At 52.3% G+C, this 23,510-nt stretch overlaps 1 protein-coding gene across 1 annotated transcript; it reads left to right on the top strand.

The window, feature by feature from the left end:
• The first annotated feature begins 11,889 nt into the window (after positions 1 to 11,889).
• On the top strand, positions 11,890 to 14,219 carry LOC149809019 (uncharacterized). Its single transcript, XM_089995034.1, has 4 exons — positions 11,890 to 12,096; positions 12,200 to 12,358; positions 12,729 to 12,868; positions 13,352 to 14,219. Exons 1-4 carry the CDS (start codon positions 11,890 to 11,892, stop codon positions 14,217 to 14,219), a joined length of 1,374 nt encoding a protein of 457 aa, XP_089851160.1.
• Positions 14,220 to 23,510: the final 9,291 nt, after the last annotated feature.

Genomic DNA, 23,510 nt, shown 5'->3' with positions numbered 1-23,510 from the left:
GTGTCAGCCCACTCATGACAAACATATTTCCCTTTTTGGTGATTCCATTCCCATGTAGTACTTGCCAATGTCCAAGTGCACGCGGTAGTGTTGTAAGCAGATGCATTACCGTCAGCTTCATCCATGAAGGCGCAACTTCTGGCAGGTTTGATGTGACCATGCTCGATTGGCAGCCGCATTTCCTTCCACCTGTTCTTCCAACACGATGCCGCTGAGACAGCTGTTGTTTGCTTGACAGCCAGCACTGCTGCAGATATGGTCACCGACGTGTTGATGGTGGCCGGACTGACAGACTTGGTGCTGAAAGGGACTGCCATTTTCATTTTGGTAATGATGCCTCTGGTTGAGGCATTTCAGTCTCTGCAATGCCGTAAGTACCTGCAAGCGCTGAGGAACCTGACGCAGACTGAGCTGCTGTACTCGTGCGCTTCCCCTTTTTTCTGGTTGTGATGCGTCATGGAGGGGTGAGTCTCCCACGATTTCCCCTGGAGCGAGCGTGTGCCGGTGGGGGTGTAAATTTTTAGAGGTGATTCATGGTGCAGCTTGTTTGTGTGCATTCTCCTGATAAGACGACGCACCGGAAAAGTAAGCTTTGACAAGGTGCTTAACAGTATACAGCATCATCATCATGGCAGACATAGGTGCCATAAAGTGGTCCGGTAATTGTCAACACCGAGCTTTTTGCATGACGCATTCTGTTTTGCATTTTCAAATGGAAGGCCCGGCAACCAACCCCAAGCACGGTCCTGCCCTGGCGGTACTAGTGCTAGTTGTAGTCATGTAGTTCCTCGTCAATTTCAAAACACTGAACATGAACCGACAGGAAGTAATCAACTCTACCTGATGCATTGCGTGCGTAGTGGCTCAAACTAATCTAACCTTGTCTGCCTGTCTGCCTGTCTGCCTGTCTGCCTGTCTGCCTGTCTGCCTGTCTGCCTGTCTCTCTGTCATCTTACATAATACATCACTTGCCAATGCTGACATGCCGCCGTGCCGCTCAGGAATCAGAGACAACTCCGGAACATTGGTGACCGGCGCGAAACGTTTACTGCCCCGCCAGGACCCCCCCGCAGTCTCCTGTGCTCATCGACTGGATGTCTGCCGGTGCAATTGTCCTCATCTCAGCCCTCTGGGCATTCATCTGCATTGTTCGCACGATTTATTTGAGATCCACCTGCACAGCGACCGTTGCACGTGGTATAGGCAGACCATGGTGATGAGCCGCTCAGGCACGCCAAACCCCACCAATGATGCACACGCCACTGTAGCGATGAGTGGACCAAGCCAACGAGAAAGGGCGAGTCTCTGCAAGTTTGAAACTGCTTCGCGATTGCATACTGCTGAGATCGAGACCCCACGCGTTGACACAGTGGAGCCACCGCTGATGTTGCAACGGTGCACTTCGGATGGGACAGCATCCCTTGAGGAGGAAGGATATGCCACTCTGGTGACCGCCTTCGAAAGCCACAAACTTGATGGAGACACACTCGCGCACGATGCACCATACACTCCAGGAGGCGGTGCGGTAGCAGCTGCGCAAGAGACCAGTGGCAAGAAGCATGCTAATTTCGCGCCATCTGAGCTTGCTAGGTCGAGCATGGAGCAGCAGCCTTGCAAGGCAGTGCCTCTTTCCCTTCTGGGGCGACGCTCTCGTCAGAGCAGTGGCTACATGATAGTGCCGACAGCTGCGGGTGTGCAGCTTGCAGTGACCCCACCAGTGGCGAAGCTGGTGGGCTGTTCATCGCCCACAATGACTCAGACCTTGTTGCAGGATGAAGGACTGCCTTTCTCGCTCGACCAACCGGTACCATCAGCAGCATGCCAAAGGTTGCGAGCATTGGGCCCAGACAGTCTCGCTCGCAGTCAATCAGGTTCAGCTTGCGGAAAGTGTCTCTCGCGTTCCGGAACTCCTTCCACAGCGCAGCCTCAAATCCCAGTTGGTCGACTTGGCTCCGCGGCGCAATGCGCATTGCTCGATACACGGCTGCTTTCTTGTGTATTGTGGTGGACTTGAAGCAGCAACAGTTGCTGCTGGTCTACATGTGTGACATCATCACTTGCAGCCCATACCTGTTGCAGCCTTTGGTGCTCCTGGCCTGGATTCTTCCAGCGGCGCTGCGTTGTTGCGTGACTCAAGGCACTGGGCCAGGGCTCTGGTGGACATTCATGATGGTGCCTGCCACCAGCAAATCTTAACTTGGGGCATCTTCAGATTGTGATGATCCTTGCAGCTTCAGCGGAACATTCAACTACGTTCGCTTTGCGCCAGGGCGCAGGTATTTGCAGCGAGAGGGTGTTGCCTCGTGTGTTGCATCCATGCTTGTAAGGGGCACCATTCATGTCCTGCTGAGTGTGAGTTTATCATGCAGCAGTGATCTCTACGTTGTCAAACTGCATGTGCATGCTGGTAATGATGTAAAGGTCACATCACCACCAGCTGTGGACTATTCAATAGCTCGCAGTCTACCAATGTGCTTCTATATTCTCTGCCTTTGCAAAGCGTTTTGTGCGATGGTTGCGGGTACTGACGTGATTTTGATTGGCTCTTTCCTCTTTTTGGTTCAAAACAATTCCCAGTAATTCTTGGAGATACCAATGTCCACGTGGATGCAATAGTGTTGTAAAACGATACATCATCATCAAACGTATTGTAGAAATTTTGATAATAAATTGTGCAAGCGGAACATGGCATGAGGAGTGGTGAAATTATCATGAAAGTCACTTCTGGCATGTATTCAATGTAAAGATGGTTTGCGATCCTTCAAACCAAGCCGGCCCTTTCTGTGCAGTCGCTTGTGAGCCATCTGCCGGTCACGTCTGGAGCGCAGTGGCTCAGGAAGGTTCCGGGTCGTGACTATGTTCATGGCACTTTGGCACGGCTGCAAACTGCAGTCACTTTGTCAATCTGCTAGATAGCCACTCTGAGAGATGGCGACGCGGACAACACGCTGCGCAGCAACTTCACACCCTCCCTGCACTTCATCACTGCGCTTTTTGTGCTTGGCACGGCCCTTGACTGCTCTATCTGTTTACTGAATTGGTTCATTCTGAGGAACAACATCAGCGTTCGCCCAACCTCCTCTTGACTTGCAAAAGCACAGAAAGCGGCCAAGGCTCCCGACCCACTTGCCAGTGATAAGCGTGCATACAAGGCAGCATAGCAGCGGCTGCGGATGGACACAGCAGCGGACTTTGCTTGGGGCTTTCTTGAAGGCAGCTTGAGAGCAGACTGTCATGCTCGGCGCAAGCTACAAAGAGAGACATCATCAAGACAAGCAGCAGCAAAGTATGCTGCCAATCATGTCAAGCCCATTGCAAAGACCTGAATCCATCTACCAAGAGGCGCATACCAACCTGACCACACCGGCGCTGTATCGTATATATGTGTTAGACCAGCATGTTGATGTCAACTACTCAGTCCTAAATATCTCAGCGTGTGGCCAAAGCTCCAAATCATGAGTGTATGGCATGGCTTGATACCCGATGGGTTCATTTTCTTTGTTCTGTTATTTCATATCGATAACCACAATCATTTGTGCACCTGACTTGGCGTGCTAGACGTGCATGCTGGACGTGTGGTCATCTGTTTCAACGCGGGTGGCAAGCTTACCATATGTGTATATTTATTCAGCGCCGGTGCCGTTAGGCTGGTATGAGCGTCTTGATATTGTCTTCTATAGATAGATGGCCCAGGTCTTTACGATCGCTGGACATCACTGTAAGCAAACGCTGCTGCCTGACTTGATGATTATGTCTCTTTTTACAGCACCACCGCATCCACATGGAGATTGGCAACTCCAAGTATTACTTGAGAATCAGTGCTACCATTACCATCACTCGAGGCAGGCGTAACTGGCCTGGACTACTTACCATAGCCTGACCTCTTCTGAACTGCACCTCCCTCTTCTGAACCTCAATCACATCTGAACTTGCGCTCAGTGGGGAAGCTCAGCCACGAGAACAGTGTGAAACACCGGGTGCCACGTGCTAGCCATCAAGCTATCTACAGGAAAAGAGAAAATTTGTCCAAATGACTGGGTTAACGACATTATGACACAACCTACATATTTTGTCCGATACAATGTAAATCGTGTACACACTATACGCTATACCTGTACTAGACTACCCTCGATTCACCTCGGGCTGTATGATGAGGATGGCATCGCATGGGAAAGCTGTTGGCTTCCTAGTGGCACGCAGCCTTTCTCCAGCGCCCCGTGGCTTCATCCGTTAAGCTTGAAACCATGCCGGCTCGCCACAGGCAAAAGAACCGTCAAAAGGCAGTCAAGGTGGCTCAGGAAGCACCCCGGCCGGTGCGTAAAGCTATGAATGCTGGTCTTGTAAGGTGCATCGTGCTTGAAATAGCGAAGCATGAACTATACACCCTGAATCAAGCATCCCGTTTCATCACGGGACGACGGTAGGACGAAGTGCATGGATATGTCATGATTCCATCTCGTGCGTCGAGTGCATGCTTGTGTCAACTCTTTGACCCCGTTTCTAGTGTCGTCCAAACTCAGGGTTCACTCGAAGTGCTAACAAGAGCAACGGTCGATGCTACGAGCGACGTTTCTCTGTTGCAGCATCAGCTGGTTTTCATATATATGTTTGACCTTCAGCACGTCTTTCAAGTGCCAAACGTTCCGTGACTTATGACAGTTTCTGTTTGACGCCGAGACCGCTACGCGGTCTCAGCTCTTGCAGTACACTTTCGTTCAGTTTGGGTGACCTACGGCCTGTGAGATCGTTTACGTGTGCCTGTGAGCTCGTCTTTTGAATACCTTGGCTCTATCGATTCCGGACACCGGGGCGTCGACCGCGCTACGCGCGCTCTCAGCGATGTCGTAACCATGCCTTCATATATATTCTGTAGCCGTGCGCCATCTAATGCATTACTCGCCCGTTTCAACAGGCGTGTTTTGTATTTCAACCTATTTGGCCTTGCCTCAATGGGGGAACGCAGCGTAAGATGCACCCCAATGAAGAAGAAAAAACTCTTCAAATCGTATCTGGTCATGACCGACCTTGCTTGACGTTGGCCAAAATGTATTTATCCTGCCGGTTTTGCCACTGGCGCATTGAAGCAGCCAGGGACATGCAGGTGCCCCATCTGTTGGCGTTCGATGGCAAGACGGAGGAACTAAGTAAATTTTGCCTCAGGTCGCCTGGACTGTGCCTTTTGAGGGATGTCGTGGGGTGCACAGCGCTGCACTGGGCGGCGGCAGGTGGCCAGGTCAGTGCCATTCGGGTGCTGATCCTTCTAGGGGCGAGCCCATGGATGGTCGACGTTCAAGGCAGTACCCCTCTCCATGTAGCGGCCAAGTACGGCCATTTGGACGCTTGCCTTGAGCTCTTGGATGCCTCGGGCCTGCAGCTTCTGCACGTGCTCGATGCCGCAAATAAAACACCTGGGGAGTGTGCAGCCGATCGCAAGCACTGGTGAGTCCTCACAGAGTCACAGCACTTGCATATATCTCAGAGATATGACGATGACGGTAGTGATATTATCGGCCTATGTTCAGCTGTATCACTTTGAGTGTGCTGTCTTTGTTACTTGTTGACTACAGTATTTCCTGCCATAATCTATGTGATGTAATGATGTTACCCAGATATCATATCTGAGATATAAGATCCAAAGTATCTCGCCCGGATACCCCCAGATACTTGTCTGCTGAGTTTAGTGCAACCCTTCACGTCTCGCTGCAATATGTCGGTTATGGTTACCTTGTTGGGATTCCATACAAACCGGGGTCCAAACGAACATTGTCGTGTCAGTTTCAGCTTCGGCGAGGGTGAGAATATCTTTACCCTAGTAGCGGCATTTATGCCACCTGATCGTATCAGATACGTTTAAGGTTCCTTGCGAGACTGGCAATGGTCACACTCACTGCTTTAAGTCCTGTAATGTTGTTGACCTGTGTGGACGTGGCCGTTCATGAGTACATGTGTGCACAGGAAACTCTTCGAGGAGTTGGAGCGCCTCTATGACATTTTTCTGTCGAGACACCCCGGCGTTGGCGATGAGAGCTTGACGAGTGAAAGCGGTGGTGACGCAGAGGAGCGGGCCGAAGATAGCGGAGATGAACGCGAAGAGGAGGAGACTGACGCATTTCAGCAAGAAGCGTCAAGAACAGCGGACGGTTGTAGCGAAGTCGAGGACGAGGGCAGGTGCTCTACCCCACGTCAAGAGGCCCATGGTTAAACCTTAGACATTTTGACCATGTGGATGCGGTAGTGTTGTAGAAAGACTCATCATCATTTCATAGCATTTAAAAGCAAGAACTAGGGGGCTGAGGCCGCAAGCAACCAAGTACTCAATAGTGATACAGCATCATCATCTTCTTTTACCCAGCTGCATAGTGAGCTCAGTGCCCTTCCGGGAATGGGCCGGTATAGAACGGGAATCGTGAGCCACAGAGCAGGCTCGCGTGTCCCTGACATGTAGTTTGCTGTTCAGGTCTGGATTTGCATGTCTGACAACTTGGTGCACGACCATAGCACGTCTGTCTGCGTTCCGTTGTCCTATATATTCCAATCCCAATCATTTGCCCCATTGATGGTTTCCGATGCACACCGAGGCGTGGCAAACCTCCTTAGATTCCATCAAAAGCGTCGACTTTTGCGATAAAGAATGTCGGAGGTGTCGCTAGTGCCGCGCTTGGTACTTGCCATATGAATTCTCAAAGCACTTAAAGTTGCCAGTTCCATGTGAATGTGATAGTCTTGTTAGCATGTAAGCCAGTAGTCGGCAATTGCCATTTCAGGAGCGTACATATCGTAACAAAACTGCTGATGTCCACGTGCTGGTCGTGTGGCTTCTGATCCGGAAAGGGGGTAGCCAACCAACATGCGCATTGGTACAGCCCTGGGATGGCTGCCGACGATTCGCCGATTGGAGTTGAGAGTTCTGCAACGTGCAGGGACAGTGGGATGCAACACGGGGGACCGCAGCCGGCATTGAACAAGCTCACAGAGGAGCAACGGTATGCCAGGCTGCGTTCCCTATCTGAGCTGCCTCCGTACCGGGAGCGTACGCTCAGGTCAGGCTTCTCGTACTGCCGCTTGCCAGGCATCTTCTGCGTGGCGTGGATCGCAATAGTTGCTTTGTCTCTGCACGGCGTTCGGAGCGAACCGTGCCTGCCACCGATGGGCCTTGTGGCCAGTCAGCTGCTCAGCGTGTGCCTGCAGTCGATTCCTTTCGTTCTGATGTGCTTCACGGCTGCTTCGATGTCCGATTGCGGGACTTACACCGACGCGCAGCTTGAGCCGTTCAGGCTGATCCCCTCAGCTCCAACCTGCCCTAGTGGTGGAGACGCCGCTTCCCAAGGACGTGCCGCGGGAGATGACGAGGACGGGGTACGGCCGCCGAATGTGACGGAGGCACAAAGCGGAGTATCTCCTGCTGCGGCGCCATTAGTTGCAGGCGCGGATGCTGCCGATGACTGCGTCACGGAGGATGACGAGGCCGATGCGAGCGAGCTGGAGGTCGCCGAGGGTGCTGATGCCAAGGAGATGGACCCTTGCGAGGACCCCATTGCGGGGGGGAGCAGCTCCGTCGGCACCAGCTTGGAGACCTCGCAGGAACGCAGAGCTCTCTTGGAGGTGCTGGAGCGTTGCGAATGGCAGCGTATCTGCGTTGCACACCGTGCCGTCCTGCCCGCGTCGGCGGGGTATGACCGCACGACGGGGCTGGTTGTTGAAGGCTATACTTCCTACGTACCACTGATCAGCAACGTTGTCGGGGCTGGCAATCAGCTGACTCATGGTGCAGCCTACTTCTTCTTGCTCTGCATCAGCTGCGTGGGAGTGGTGCTTGCGGGCCCTCGGGTTTATGCAATGGCAGATGCTAATAGTTTGACGGCTGCTTCGACATCGCGGGTGTACATGGCGAATGCCGCATTGCTCGTGTCTGCGCTGTTGTGTTTGTCGCCTTTGCTCACGGCTGCAATTCGTGTGTCTGAACAGCTTTGGTTGCTACGTTGCACTTTACGTGCAGAGCAGCGCCAAAAGACTGAGTGAGTTCTTGGTAATGTCAAACTCCACCACATTGTGTTGAAACATGGTGGAAGTTGCTTTCCTGGTGCCTGTGCAGAGGAAGCGTCCTTGCAATTTGAGTTCCTCCTGTGGCAGATTGAAACGTTTGTGCTTTGCTTTGTCATCTCTCTTTCATCACCCTAGGGCGCTAGCAATGACTTGCATGCGCGCTCCTATACCAATTTGCTTAAAATGAAGTAATCGGCTTCATGACAGCGTGGGTGAATGCAATCACAGTATGTGCATGCCTGTATGGTCCACCACTAAAACGCTATTCTTATGGCAGCAATCCTAAGAGGTCAAGCGGTCTTGAACTAATGCCATTTTGTGGGCCGAGCCAAACGTCGTGGGTCGACCCCACTCTGGCTTGAGCAAAGCAGGGGTACATTCGCGGCTGCCCCCTGCGAATTCATGCGCAGCAAATAGCAACTTCCACACCAAGGAGAAACGAGGCCGGCCAGCACGTTGTGACGGCATGGACACTCGGTGTACCACGTCCTGGTCCATGAGCACTACTCGGCCAGGTTTTGGGCGCACTAAAATACCGGTGTCCGTTGCAGTGTCCAAGAACAAAGTCTCAGCGTCGTCTCCCAGCCTCCAGCACGAATTGAGGTACACCAGCATGCTCACAAACCTTGGCTTGCATGGATCCTGCACACCAGAAAACACATGTTTGGCCCAAACGCCAGCAACTACCCCATGCATATGCGCACGACAAATAACGCAGTCTAGAAAGGCAACACTCGCAACTTGTTGCTTGGGGGCGCAGGCTCGTGTGAACCCCTGATCATTTCCTCAAACGCGAGATGATGGCAGTTCCTGTCAAATTTCGTCGAAGTTCCGCTAGGGAAGGCACAGTCTTCTTGTGACCCACGCACCCTTTTGAAAATGGGTTGTTATCCAAAGACGAATGTAGTTCCTTTTGCCTCCCCATACAGCTGACATCTGTGGGAGTTTGGAGGGAGTTTGGAGGGAGATTACACAGGTGGAAACGACCACACAATAACAGGGGGCATGTTATGATGAAACGGTGATGGTCTAAACCTCACTCGCCATGACAGCTCATTTGCTGGCAACACAGCGGCAATCGTGGGTGTGAGAAGGAAATTCCGCACCCGATTAGCATACAGGCCATGTTGCGACGCCCAGGGCGTGTCAGTTGGAAAGTCAGCAGGGTCAGCATCAACGTGCCAGGCGTAGTGGTCACCATGCACAGCAGCATTGGCGACGAAACAGTTGCAGTCGGCATCCGAGCGAGAAGGACAGTTGAGCTCATCCTCTGGCTCTCCCACTCTCTTCACGCCCGAATCGTCAACGCGTCCCTCTGCAGGTTCATCGGCGCCTCCACGTGTGAGTGACGCACATACCATCCCAGCTCCTGACTGGGTTCTTGGCTCGGACAAGCCTCGTACTGATGATTGATTTCCTGGAGAGCTCTGAGCCTTTGCATGCCCATTTATGCACGTACTGGCATGGGATGAAGCCAACCCAGCTTCCCTTGGGGGGGTGACCCTACGCTTGCAGCTCTTCGACTGCAAGTCATCACCGTGGCATGGCAATTCAAGCCGGCCACGCTTCGTGGGAGTCATCTGCTCCGCTGCTTGCATGGAAGCGCATGCTGTTCCTTGCGCTGTGCACCCTGCTGACGCGTTGTCTTGTGTCGTAAGCTGTATGGATGCTGGGGCAGGCTGTGCTGTTGTTGCGCGTGGTGCTTTGTCCCGCTCTTCTGTAGGGTGTGTTCCGTTTCGCTGTGGGGTGGTTGGCACGGGCTGCGCCGCTGTTGTGCCTTGTATAAGCTCGCTGGGCATGTGGAAGATACTGCAATCAGGGTACAGCTTGGCTAGCCTGCTGTTCACCTCTACGACGGCAGGTGCAGTGATCAGTGCCTGCACGACAGTCTGGCTGCTCAGACCTGCTGTGGGTGTTGGAAAGTCCTCGAACACTCAGAACCAGTTGAGGTAGCGATACACAGAACCCTGATCGTCGATCCATTCGACTCTGAAGCTGGAGGCTTGAGTCTTCAATGAAAGTCCTCATGTAAGTCATGACTAATCAGTAGGGCAGAAATGATGCAAGGTCGCTATCTAGGTAGTGCCGTACCCTGTCATCCTCGACGTGTGTGCATTGAGTGTGCCTTTCACGAATTACAAGACGCTTTGATGTTAGTCAGCCCTATTAATAAAGTAAATTAAAATCGTATTTCTGTTGTTGAACAATGAAACACCGAGGATTGATGGTGCTTGGTGGATGATTGGGTGAGAATAAATCTCTGAAATGCAGTCTGGCAGTACATGTTCTACGGCAAGATGCTGTCAGTGCAGAACCACGCAGAGCCGAGGAAGGTGTAACTCGTCCACAGAATCAGGCAAAATCAGCGCGGGCTCAAGCTAAGGACAAACCTGTAAGGCGTCCGCGTTCAACCCCCATGTAGGCTGTGGGTTCTGTGCATCATCGCATGTTCTCCTTTGCCACATGTTGCCGGATGGCTCTGCATGGCCCTCTGTCCCAGGCAGGATCAAACACTCCAACAGGCGGTTGCGAAGATCATTGTCCACTAGCCCATCTGCATCTCAGAAACTATATGGCAGGAAGTCGGGGGTACCTCGTCAATGCCCGACAAGCCTCTCAACAGACTAGCTTTTATTGCGATCTTACCCTGTATATCGCAGATTTTTTACATGCCCACATCCAAATATACGCACCTATCACCACCAAATTAGCAGTATCTGCGCGCATGCCATGCCCGTCACTGCGTGGGACAAAGCAGGCGTCCATCTCTACATGAATGACCACCTTAGCTAGTTTAGCATCCCAGCCTGTGTCACATGTCTGAATGCGACGCAGCGACGCTTGCCAATTGCTACCCTGCATAGCCAGGGTGCCGAGCTCCGGAAGTTCACTAGCAGAAGAACTAACAATGTTGCATACACAAATTTCAAATTTGGGCTAGCATTAACCTGTACTGGTACATGCGACTGACCACGCCCTTGGACATGTTATCACGAGATGACTGTCTGCGTCAGGTCGATGCGAAGTTCGTCAGAGTGAGGTGAAGATCCGAAAGCAAATTGACAATCATGCAAAAGCGAAAAGAAGTCTGCAGGTTGGCTTCGCTCCTAACTAGATGCACTCGAGGACCGCATCACTGTGCTGCCGATGGCGCCAAAAGTCCGACACGCACCGCTGCCGAACGAGACCATTACGATTACAAGTTTTTGTGAGAAAGTCTACCACTACATCATACGGAGCATTTAATCATCGTTTTCATTCCACAATTCCGTCATCTGCAACGTGCTCTTTAATCGTTCACGAACGACGGCTCCTCGATTTTTCATAGAAGGCTACCAATCGCCATCCTCTGTCCTCGTTCACTTTAATACTATGTAAGGATTCGTTGCAACGTTGTCGTTATTGAACGACGAGTGAAATGTCGCTGTTTTCTCAGGTGGTTGTCGCCGCATCGGAAGGGGAATCCACACCTGTCGTTGTTTGGTGCGCGTATCCGCAAGCTCGGAAGCGTCTTTAATAGATATCCAGTCGAGGGTGTTCCAATCACCACAGCGTGATACAAGTTGCAGACCGGTGCGAATGCTGCAGGGACTTGCACACAAGCACACAACTTGCTTCCTTCAAGGGCAATGGTAGCGGAGTGAACGGTATATCGCAACTAGGAGAAGACTACTTGGTGGCGTCTCAAAGTTCGAAGGATGTTCTCCACTTTTGGACCTGGCACAAGGTGCGCCTCTCTCAGGGTTTAATTCAAACATGCATGTGCAATGCCCTACATGCGAAGGGAGAGCAATTGCAACGTGGGACGTTTACCCTGTTGTCAATGTTGCGGCCATCATTATATCCATGGTACGTCCATTCAAGTTCATATCACGATGGTTTGAATGCAAGCGCCGAACAGTTGCCTTGCAGGGTTCTCCTTGTTACTATGCCCTATGTCGAATGCCAGAGCCTTCTCCCCACAGCGACGTCATCGGTCCGTCAGGAAACACTAATCACATCTATACTGTACGTCTGATACGCCTCTTTGTGGAGATATTACGAGAGACGGAGGTGCAAGACGTAGAAGAGGGAAATCAAGGGAGGGAGGTCGCCGGAAAACATTAGTCAATCGTCTTCCTTGGCAGCATATGTAACGTGCGTATGTGAGATCCAGGAAGCTGTTCTGCTGCGGAGTTTCGTCGCCGAGAAGATCACAGCACTGAGCAGCAGCCCTGGGGGATCATTTGTGGCGGGGGGAGGAGCGTCAGGAAACCTCTACATCTGGTCTTCATCCACAGGGCGCTTGCTGCTGAACTACAAAGCCCACTTCAAGGTAGTCAGTCACCATCACCTAAATAAGTGTGACTTTCGGCCAAACCATACGAGCCATATGTATGGGAAAGTATGTGCGGAAATGCAAGTGTGAGCCCAGTGCACCAGGTATTGGATTATGGCTGTGCAGGGTCAGTTACCAAAGTCGTGTATGCCAACATCAGGTGCCCCCTGGTGGGGATTCGATCATCGCTTGCGCTGACAGCTCGCACTGGTACAAACATCCGCCATTCCAGCGCTTCGCCAGACCGTGTGATGTGCGGGGCCAGATGCCTGGAAACTTGTGGGGGTCGAAACCCAATCTGGCAAAGCATCTGCGCCATTTGCTGGACTGCAGGATGAAAAAAAAAAAAATGTGTGTGATGCCGCAGGGCATCAGGTGTGTAAAGTTTACAGACCGAGGGAGCATGTTGGTGACAGGTGCAGATGACGCCATCGTCAACGTGTGGTCGCTGGTGCAGCTGCTGGATGCGACCGAGGAACATCACTCGCACACACCTCGATGGTCCTGGTGAGCCCCTTTGCCGACGTAGGACACTTTCGTACAGACTGGCGCCAATGTCCACGCCACCCTCGACTCGCTTTATAAGTTTGCCCATCCAGGTTGACAATGGCGACAGTGATCGTTTGACACTTGTGACAACGCTGCTGCGGATTGTTTGTACTCCGTAGGACTGTCCAAGCATGTGCTCGAAGAACAATTGAATCATAATAAGAATAATTGAATCGGCCACTGTTCTCAATTGAGCGGCTAACAACCTGGACGCTTGACACTGCATGGAACCGGTATCCTGATGTAATCCACGTCTATGTTCCACCCTCTTGCTTGAGGGTATATCTGCGATGGAAACAGTTCAGTGTGTAGAGGCTTGCCCACCAAAGGACATGGTTGTCTTAGAGGCTATATTCCGCAAGACGATGAACCCTGTGCCCTGTGGGCGTGCTCCGTTGTCTCCGTTGTCTCCGCGTTTTGATCTAGACACGAGTGCTGCAGGTCGCAACACACACTCCCCGTCACCAGCCTATCTGTGGGTGCCGGTGAATCGGACCCATACATCATCTCAGCCAGCCTTGACCGCACGTGCCGGGTGTGGTCCACAGCCACGGGTAAGTGCCTCCAGACCATCCTATTGCCCGCTTCAATACACTGCGTCCTCCTGGATTGGACCGAGCGCTACCTCTTCGCAGGAGCCGCCGACGGCAAAACATATGTTGCTGCAGTTAGACAAGCGGATGGCGCCAGTGACATCACACTGGGCACAACTGCATCTACGGACTACGTTGTCCTACATGGTCACACTCAAGCTGTGACTTGCCTAGCACTGTCGACGGATGGACTGCTGCTTGTTTCCGGTTCGCTTGATGGCAGCGTGCGCGTGTGGGACACTGCCACTCGGCAGATGTTGCATATGTTGCAGCCGCCTTGTCGGACGCCTGTGACTGGGCTCATAGTGACGGTGCGGCCGCCATATTTGCACGTGACAGGGACGCGCTCGCACAAGTCAGAGTCCTCTGGGCAAGCCGTTGCCAAGCCTGTCCGTCCCATGCCGCTCGCTCACTTCGCCAAGTTCACCGGGTCTGGTGCCAGCACGAAAGCGTGGGAGGATGGATTGATTGTGCTTGACGGCACGCATGCATACGGGGACGTCATCCGGGGCTCGGGGTTGCTTGCCTTTTGCGAGCGTGCTGCAGAGATGGAGGGTTCTGGTATACCCTCTCGGAGTTCAGCATTGGTGACAGGCTCAGCGGATCCCAAGGTTGCTGAGCTGGAGCACGAGCTAGCAGCTTTAAAGCGCAAGTACGCCGAGTTGCACGGTGAGAGAGTTAGTACGAAAACAGATTCCGCAGACCAGGAAATGTAACAACTATAAATGAAACCAGTATCAGGGTTATGCTGTTAACAGTTGCGCAGTGCATGGAATATCGTCATTTGCAGTTTCGTTACACGACATGAAGACTATGCACAACGTCAAGTAGCCTCGTCGCCATCTGCTTTGAGAGGTATTCTTGTGCGCACGCTTGTGCTCGCAGCTGCTGCACAACATGCTACCTGTTCTTCAGGCTCACTGGATTTGTCGTCCTTTGGCTTCCCTTGCCAATATTGTAACGTGAAGTAGTCAGGCTTGATGTACTTGAAAACGCCAATGTAGTTGAGCCAAGCGAAAAAGACTGGGAATAGAAGCTCCAGTGGAATGCAGAACCCGCAGAAGCATATCTGCAGAGCTTCTCAAAATTCAGTTCAGCTGAAATGTCAACGTCAGGGTTACTAGTGACAGCGACAGCGCAAGCGAAGGTGCGAAACTTGATTGATGACAGCCGTAGGTCACAGAGACAATGAATGGGTACACACCGTCGTCATGCTGCCTCTGTGATGTTTTGCCTGCGCGGATTGAGTAACCGGTGGTGAACGCTCTCTCCAGGGTCCGGTTCGATAACGGATATATGCATGCGACAAATGGTGGGTTCCTTCTCAATGGATATGCTTCGCGCAGGGGTTTGAGAAACTGTGTAGTTGATATGTATACCAAATCACTCGATGTCATGAACGACGGCATTGCACTCTGTCAATTCCCACTGACAGTGGGACTGAACTATCTGACAAGCCACTGTGTGTTTATTGTCGTTGACAACGACGTTGTCATGATTGCGCGGCCCGCATAGAAATGTTTTCTATGTTTTGAAGCTTCATGATTTTTATTTGCAAACGCCAGATGTTCGTGGAAAGCTACTCGCTGTATGCGAGAATTGCTACATGTGAAAACCAAACCTGTGTGTACATTGCGGGCTATTCAGACGCCATGCTTGGTTTATTCTTTTCCCTTGCTGAGGAAGTTGATTAAATTTTCTGTTGAGGAATGGATGGTTCAAAGGGAGGTGTCGGTGCCTCGCTGAAGAGGGGCCTGTATTTTGGGCACTCCGTACGGTTCCCATACTGCAAACTTTCGAGGACAAGCTGCCAGTGCAACGGCAGGAAAGAACTTGAAATGGGATTAAAATGTATATTTGCAGCTTTCAATGGCCCATGCCATCAATAGATGCTGTGCAATAGATCGACATGGGCGCTGGCCACCTCTTGGCGAGTTGTACGATTCAGATGGGCGGTCAGGTCGTCATGCAGCAGCGATAAAAAAATGGGCAGGAAAGAAAACTTGTGCCCCTCGATGCTGCTGACTCAAGGTTCCTTGTGCGTGATTCTTGATGTCGTCGGCCACAGGATGCGTGCGTGCGTGCACATAATCCACGCAAGGGACAGGAGTTTCCCATTATTCGCTCTGTTTCCAGCAACCTCTCGCCTAATCAACACCCCTTTGAAATGCATTCTCGAGGAGGTAGATGAGTCGCAGCGCCTTCCTTGTGGTCGTCCTTGAGATCATAATCAGCGCCAGAAGCGGCGCGTATCACAAGCGCTTCCAGCCACAGGTTATGGCACACTTACATGCGTTCACACACGTGTGAGCACATTCCACTGTTGTTGACAAAGGCGCCAATGCAGAGCGGCGGCGGTTTGCTCACTGGAAGCAAACGCTATGCATTGGACGACCGGGAGGGAACAGACAATTGGGAGGACGCTTCGGTTGACAGCAGAGGGCGCCAGCTTTTGTATAGCACGCGTGGAGGGACAGGGGGAAGGCAGTATGATGACTCGTTTGCAGCCCACAACGATCGCGTTTCCAGCGTTGGAACTCTGCTGTACGCCAAAGGTAGTAGCCGGTTGCTGTCCTCTCGCACACAAGCGACCTCACACAGTAGCGCTGCAAGCATGCTCTCTGCAACCTGCAACTATCCTTTCCGCAAGGTGTGCTCAGGATTCCATCACCCGCAATTGAACCAAGACGATTAACCGTTGTCAAAATGGTCCAATAGATGCAGCGAAGCTCTCACGCAAATTGGGTGATACAGCTTCACTGCATCTATAGATACATCGCGGCCCGGGCCACGGCTGTGTGACCTCAAGTGTACCATCATCCCGACGGTGAAGAAGAAGGACGTTCATGGCCACTTGCCCATTGCTTGTGTGGCATTGTCCATGGACACAGTGACTGCCTTTGCAAGTGGGGCTAAAGTGCTTGGGCGGACTGCGAGGTGGAAGCCGAATGACTCATTGATGACGCGACCATTGCATCCAGTGCTTTGCCAAAATGGGATTCACCCGCCATTTTGGCCCCAGACAATCATACATTTTCATGGACTCAGACCCACAAATCCAACTGCCAGGCGACGCACTGATTGCATCTGCGCAGGGGTCGCCAGCAACCGCGCTCGTCACCGCAAAGCGGGCGCCAAAGAAACCATGGAGTGGCTCGATTCCGGGCATGCCGGAAGAAGCGTTACTGACACCGCTGCAGGGCACCACCAGGCCTCGGTATCCATTGGCCAGAGTCATTGTTGATGAAGAGTGAGCACCCCTTGCCTCGTTTGCGTTCTGTCCTTCAGTTGTTCTCGTGCAGTTCCTGGTTTCTCTGTAACTCCCATGTTAGCTTCCCCAGGATGTTGGGATATCTCAGGTTATGTCTCCCCAATACGGCAGTGTACGACCACTGAACTTCTGTAAACCTCGTGTCATCTGCTCCGGCGCATGAGAGGCCGAATCGCCACAGTCTCTGGGTAAGATTGTGATTCCCGGAATAGTTTGACCTGTGATTGTATCCCTCACATTCGTAAATGTCTTGGTGTCTGCACCTGGAACTTGCAAAGCCTGGCAAATGCTAGAAAGCACGAATCAGTAGTGCCAATGTTCTTGCAGGGAAGACGCTTTCCAGGCCAAACTCAAAGCGAGGAAAGATCTGGAGAATGCACGATATGAGGAGCGCGTGCAAGCATGGTACCACAAGCTTCTCAGTTTCAGGAAGAACTCTGAATCCATCAACTTTGTGTACCTTGTACAAGCCAACCCCGACGCAGTGGACTACCGGCCATATGATCTGCTCCTGGTCCCTCATGCTCAAGTGCGCTCTTGTCTCTGCCACATACTTCTAGGAATGCGTCATCATTCATGCGCCCTGGTGATTGTAGGACAGGACGAGTCACCCTTGGAGTGACCCGGCAAGTCTGGGCCTGAGGCCGAAGCCCCCTGTGTACGTCTCCCTCGTCGTGTTTCACGGCGCAGGGGACCTGGCATGATTCCCGATCGATTGATTTATTTATTTAAGTGCCTAGAAATCTGCTGCCTGGACTACCTTGCAAAGCTGAACGAAGCAAGTAGGAAATCATGAGAACGACAGTTTCGCTGCATCTATTTGACTCTGACGACCACTGTCAGCTGTCATGATTCAACGCCTCATTGAGATGACTGTGCAGGTGAACCCCTCATTCTATTACACCATGAGTGCGGAGGGGGTGACACACTTCTACGACGGCGAAACTCAGTACTCCACGCTCGACGAGTTTGAGCGCGACTACTTCCTGTACAAGCAAACCATGAAGCTGCCGTTCTTTGCTGCCTTTCGCAAGTGGAAGTCCTTCCGGATCTGGCGGTACTACATTCTTCGTGGCAAAGCCAAGCATGCCCGGCGAACCCTCGAGAGCAAACTCTTCAGCACAAATCCATTCTTTCGAAAGGGCCTGCTGGCAGTCCAGGCCGACTGCTGCAGCTTGCTGCAAAACATCTCGATCACCGCTCTGCACTCTTCTGCTGCCTACACGCTGGAAGAGCTCAAGGTGTGAAAAACACCCTCCCAGCAAATGAAGTCAGCTCTGGATATGTCTGTCAACCTGTGGCAAGGTTACATGCGCAAAAATGCAGCAGTATGACGATGATGTATCGTTTTACAACAACACCGCAACATGGCAGTATTCTTTTCAGAACCAGTGCAAATGATGCACTGATCTTCCTCGCTGGCAGAACGCCTGTGTGTAGGCTGAGGTCAGCATGTGATAGGTACAAGTGCTTGATGTAGCGTGCACTGTAGAAGAGACAGTGCATTCGTCGTACCCAGGCAAGACGTGCCAGGCTGAAGTGTTTGCATCACATGAGCAAGATCAGCCATGGCTGTCTCGCCTGTTGTTAACTACGTCTTCTCAAGTGGCGCACTTCAGGACCAATGGTGTCTGTATGTATGTTTGCAGGCAGCGCAAGCTCGCATGAAGAAGGCAGCGCTGGTCAGCCTTGCCGACTTCCAAAAGCGAACGCAGAGGCATGTCCACGCCGCATGCTCCAAGGCGATGACGACACTGGAGGAGAAGCTTTTCGGCATCGTGAACGGCATCCAAGCGGACGAAGCGGACCTGGCGCGCAAGGCAATGCGCAAAACGCAGCGCGAAGTTCAAGACAAGTTCCCAGTGGACGCGTCCAAGCTGGGAAACATCATCGGCGCTGCCGCGCCCCGCGTGTTTGGGAAACGGATAACCCCCATGAAGGGGAGCACCCCTGATGTGGACCGGAACGAGTTGAGCTATGCACTCTCTGCCGCAAGGCGAACAGAACGCCGCCGCATTGTGAACTTTGTGAAGCTCTGCGATTTCATCATTGCCGGCACGTTGCGAGAGATCCTTCTCATCGGTGTGGATCGCGCCATGCATGCGCTCTCTCCGTCCGATGTGCGTACATCTAATGATGCAGTAGGAAAGCCTGCAAGCGCGCAGAGCAAAGGGGGGGGGCAAGCAAGCTGCGTGTTTCAGCTCAGTATACTGCTGCTGCCGGATAAAGCCGATTGTCCTCATGACTTCCGTCTGTCGCTTCAGCCGTACAGCGACGAGTTCGTCGACGCCGTTGAGGACGGCTTGCAGATGATGCAGCAGATCGCGCTGAGCGTCGTGCAGCTCATGCAGCATGGCGAGCTGCAGTCGTTTGTGCAAGTCGACGACGATGTGATGGCGGTTGAGGACAATGGCTCGATGAAGGAGCTCATCGTGGGGCCTGTTTGGACCGGCAAGGCCGAGGCAGTCATCGAGGTGATCGAAAGTACATTCGCGGAGGCAGAGCAGTACTGTAATGAGCTGTTGTCATTCCGAGAGATGTTTATGAACACGAAGGAGGTGTCGCTTGGGGGCCTGGAGGCAGACTGCGAAGCAAAAAAGCTCGACCTTGACGGGCTGCGAGAGCTCATGTGGCTGTTTCAGAAGCACATCCGGGACATCGCGGGTCTCCCCCATGTGCGTACCATCCATGTATTGCAGCTGCACCTTGAGACGCTGATTGAGACGCTGCTGCCCAACCCTGTGCGGTGCTATGAGACCTGCTGCACCTTGCTTCCACGACTTGCTAGCCGCAAGTATGAGGCGTTCATGGAGGAGGTCAACACGGTGCGGCCCTCACATCGCCCAGGTTGTCCAATGCCCCGATAAACGCTTGAATAAACGAGCCGCTTTTAGCAGAGACCTCGCTCTCACTTACATTGTGTTGGAACAAACACGTGCTCATGTTGCTTTGTTTTAGCAGAATGGAAGAACGGCATCAATGTGGTTGTTTCATAACGAACGTAGTGTCGCCATTGTCCGGCTGCATGTGCATGCTGCTGCAAGTCCATTGGAAGAGCTTTTGCTAATGCTTGCTGCAACAACTGGCTGCTTACCTTTTCAGGCCGTGATCAAACTCGCCAAGGTCCCAACCTCTGTAGAGGACTTTGGTTCTCACCTGGAGTACTTGGCATTGTGCGAACGGCGCAAGCCCGAGTTCGACGCCCTCTACGATGATGTCACCATGCATTACGGCATCTGTGAGGAGTTCCGCATCAAAATGGACGAAGTCGAGGCCGCAAAAGTGAGCACTATGGAGGAGGACTACCAAAGCCTACGAGATGCAATGTGGTCGGCAGAGTCGACGCGCGAGCAATACACCCTGGAATTCCGAGAGGACCTAGACAAGCAGGCACGGCTCGTCTTCCGTGTACCTATGGTTGATTTCATCATGTGGCCCTGGAACCGATCTGCTCTTTCACTTGCAAGCCCTTTGATAGCATAGCCAGATTGCTGTTAGCAAGGTCACCGTGGCGATCAAGTTGGCTGGCTCGAAATGCGCGCTTCCCGATGCACCTTCTCGAAAACAGGGTTGCAGATTCCAAATCTGAGACATGCTGCTCGTACTTTGTGCGGCGCCAGAGAAGAGTGTGTCATGCAGGTGTCGACACTGAACAAACAGGTACTGGACATTCGCCTGATGGCACAGCACGAAATGCTGCTTGACCCCGAAGCATCTCCAGAGGAGGCACAGAAGTACAGCCAGAGGCTGGTCGAGCAAGTGCAGGACTTTGTGCGCGAAGCGGCTATCATCAATGGCTTCCAGGAGCTCTTCCGGCTGGAGAAGAGTGCATTTGAGGAGCTGCAGGACACTGTCCAGGTGCTCGCCCTGCTCTGATTAACCCAATGCCCACACGGGTATTGTGGTCCATAATAGATGTATCATCTCGTTCGTGATCATCACCAATTAGAACATACCAGGCCACACAAATGGGCGCCCCCTTGTGTATGTGTGCTGGCTCAGTGGTAACTGGGCACACGTCTACATTTGGTGTTCATAATGTGTACACGTGCGCAAGCACGATGATCTTTGTGGGGGGTCTATCAGAATTCCTGCCTGGGTGGCGCGTCTCCTTGCCATGCATGATGCATTTGGTGTGAACGCGGCAGAAGTTTGGAGTTGCTTTCAGGAAATTGAGCTGAAGGAGATACTGTGGCGCACAAAGCAAGACTTTGAAGAGCTCCAAGACAAGTGGCACGCAACGCCATTCACGCTCGTGGACGTGAAGGCCATGGACGATACACTGGCGCGGTACGGCAAGGTCTGTCACAAGCTGGAGCGGGGCTTGGTGCCAAACGGGATGGTGCCAAAGCTGAAGGAGTCGGTAAACGAATGGAAGGCAGCAGTTGCAGTGCTGCAGTCGTTGCGCAGCCCAGACATGAAGGAACGGCATTGGCTGCGAGCGGAAGAGGTGATTCAGACACCACTACCCCGCGATGAGACCTTCACCGTGTATAGCCTCTTCCGTATGCAAATCCTACAGCACAAGGATCGGTGCGCACCATATGTACAACCAACTGTTATGCGTTGCTGCTGCACAGTCACGCATCCCTCATGGCAAACAACATGAGGTATTCGCGCTAGTTCACTGCATGACAGCAGCACATTGATTGATTGGATGATGGAACCGCTCTAAGGGGCTGCCTTTGGCATGGCTGAATGTTCGGCCTTGGCCCAAAGCGTAGGCCGTACAAAAACGTATGTTGCATGCACATTTCTTGGATCCGCACCTACACAATTAGTACGTAAAATCAGCCTTTCTGGTACCAGACATACACCTCTGCACAAGCATTTATGGGCATTGCAGCATCAAGCTTTCTTTCCATCGACCATCAGAAAGACATCAGCTGCGGTTGCTGAAAAGGTCGGCATCATGATCCAAGTATTGCTCCTCAACACATGCATGATCTGTTCAACATGCATAACTTGGAGTTGTCGCTGCCTGCAAGTTTTGGTGGGACCATTAGCAGGATGGAGCAAGTTGTGACAGGGAACGCAAGTACAGGATTATTGCAATTGCAACGAAAGCGTGACAGGGAACACAAGTACAGGATGATTGCAATTGCAACGGAAGCTGCACAGGAGGCTGCCCTAGAGGAGATGTTACGCAAGGTGGTCGAGAAGTGGGCTCATCTGGAGTTCGAAGTGAAAAGCCACACGGATGCAAAGGGCGCCTACATCCTTGGAGGGGTGGACGAAGTGATGGCCCAGCTTGAAGACTCCACCATGTCTATGATGACGATCACTGCCAGTAGGTGCGTCCCCCCAGAGTTCCGCCGGACCGTGTGGTTTGCAGGTCCAGATCTCTGAAAATGCATCAATTTTCAGGGCGATCATGCGGGTGGAAACGCAACCTGGCACGCACCGCGTCCCCCCTAGCCTGGATTGCCAAAGCAGGGCAACCCACCAACAACCCGTGGCGGTTGCTCAGCGGTTGATTAGTGATTATCTTGTTCTTGGCGGTCCGTACGCTTAGCAGCCTGTCATTGTGCTTCGGCTCTTGCCACTATATGCAGGTTGTTTAGGGCTGTACAATGGCGTTATTGGCTGCTGATTTGTTGGATGGCCACCTACACAATTAGAAAACAACCAACAGCATTTCTGTTACCAGACATACTCCAAGTGCAGCTTGGGAATCAGTGCTGCCATCAACATAACCCGAAGCATACGCCCCAGGAGCATTGCATGGTAGAATCAGCAGACGGCATTGACACGCATTAGAAATTACTTGTGAAAGGGCAGCTCCATGTACAGGTTTGCGGCAGGCATTCGAAAGGAAGTGGACGAGATGGAGGGGCGGCTTCGTCTGTTCAGTGACACGCTGGATGAGTTGCTGGAGCTGCAAAAGACCTGGATGTATTTGGAAAGCATCTTCAGCGCTCCAGACATCCAACGGCAGCTGCCAGCTGAATCCGTCCTATTCTTCCAAGTGGACCGTGACTTCAAACAGGTGCTGTTTATTGTGAAACATAAACCTGTTTGGGTAGCGACACACTTGGCAAGATAATGATGATTTACTTACAGCACCACCACATCCACATGGACAAATAGATGGTCGTCACAATCGGCTCAGGGCTTCTAGTTGGAGTCGTCCATTTATGGCCTCACTCAGAGGCCAAGCACACTACATTCGGCACACCCAATGACTCCGTATAGCTGGTTTCCAACACTGAAGTTCAGTATAAACAACCATTCACGCATTGCCTGGCTGTCTCCAGACCTTGTGCCAAGAGACAATGCGGCAAGCGCATCACCCTTCGATTTGCTTCCTGCCATGGCAATACCAGGCGACTTTTAGGCATTACAATGGAGCAGCTCCTAACGATGTGTCACCGATGTGTACCTTACGATGGAACACCTCCCGCCCAGTCATTTGAGTGACACACTGAACGCTCACATATCTCCTGCCTTTTGTTCACTACTTTGCAGCAGCAAAGTGGCAGCATTTGGTGTTCGACAGCGTGTCATAAACATGCAGATCTGTAATCGACAACCCCCTCATTTAGTCCGGACAATGACAGTGCCTCTTGGTTTTCCGGAATGGGGATTTGGCTCACACCTATGTCCCAAACTCACACATAAGTACCGGGCAGTGCTTTGCCAGGATGGGATGCGACAACCATTTAATTTTATTTCTGTCCCCAAAATTCATATATGCGGGCATCTGGACCCTATAATCACTCTGACTGGGGAAACA

The sequence above is a fragment of the Nuphar pumila genome, unplaced genomic scaffold (assembly GCF_984573655.1).
Source record: "Nuphar pumila unplaced genomic scaffold, dmNupPumi1.hap1.1 HAP1_SCAFFOLD_1851, whole genome shotgun sequence".
Taxonomy (NCBI): domain Eukaryota; kingdom Viridiplantae; phylum Streptophyta; class Magnoliopsida; order Nymphaeales; family Nymphaeaceae; genus Nuphar; species Nuphar pumila.
The sequence above is the reverse complement of the archived record's forward strand: the minus strand, read 5'-3'. Positions and strand labels throughout refer to the sequence as shown.

Coding starts and splice junctions, on each gene's coding strand:
- LOC149809019 (XM_089995034.1), top strand. CDS start 11,890: ATGGTACGTCCATTCAAGTTCATATCACGATGGTTTGAATGCAAGCGC. Junction 12,097..12,199: donor AGATATTACGAGAGACGGAG/GTGCAAGACGTA, acceptor TGTGAGATCCAG/GAAGCTGTTCTGCTGCGGAG. Junction 12,359..12,728: donor ACTACAAAGCCCACTTCAAG/GTAGTCAGTCAC, acceptor GTGATGCCGCAG/GGCATCAGGTGTGTAAAGTT.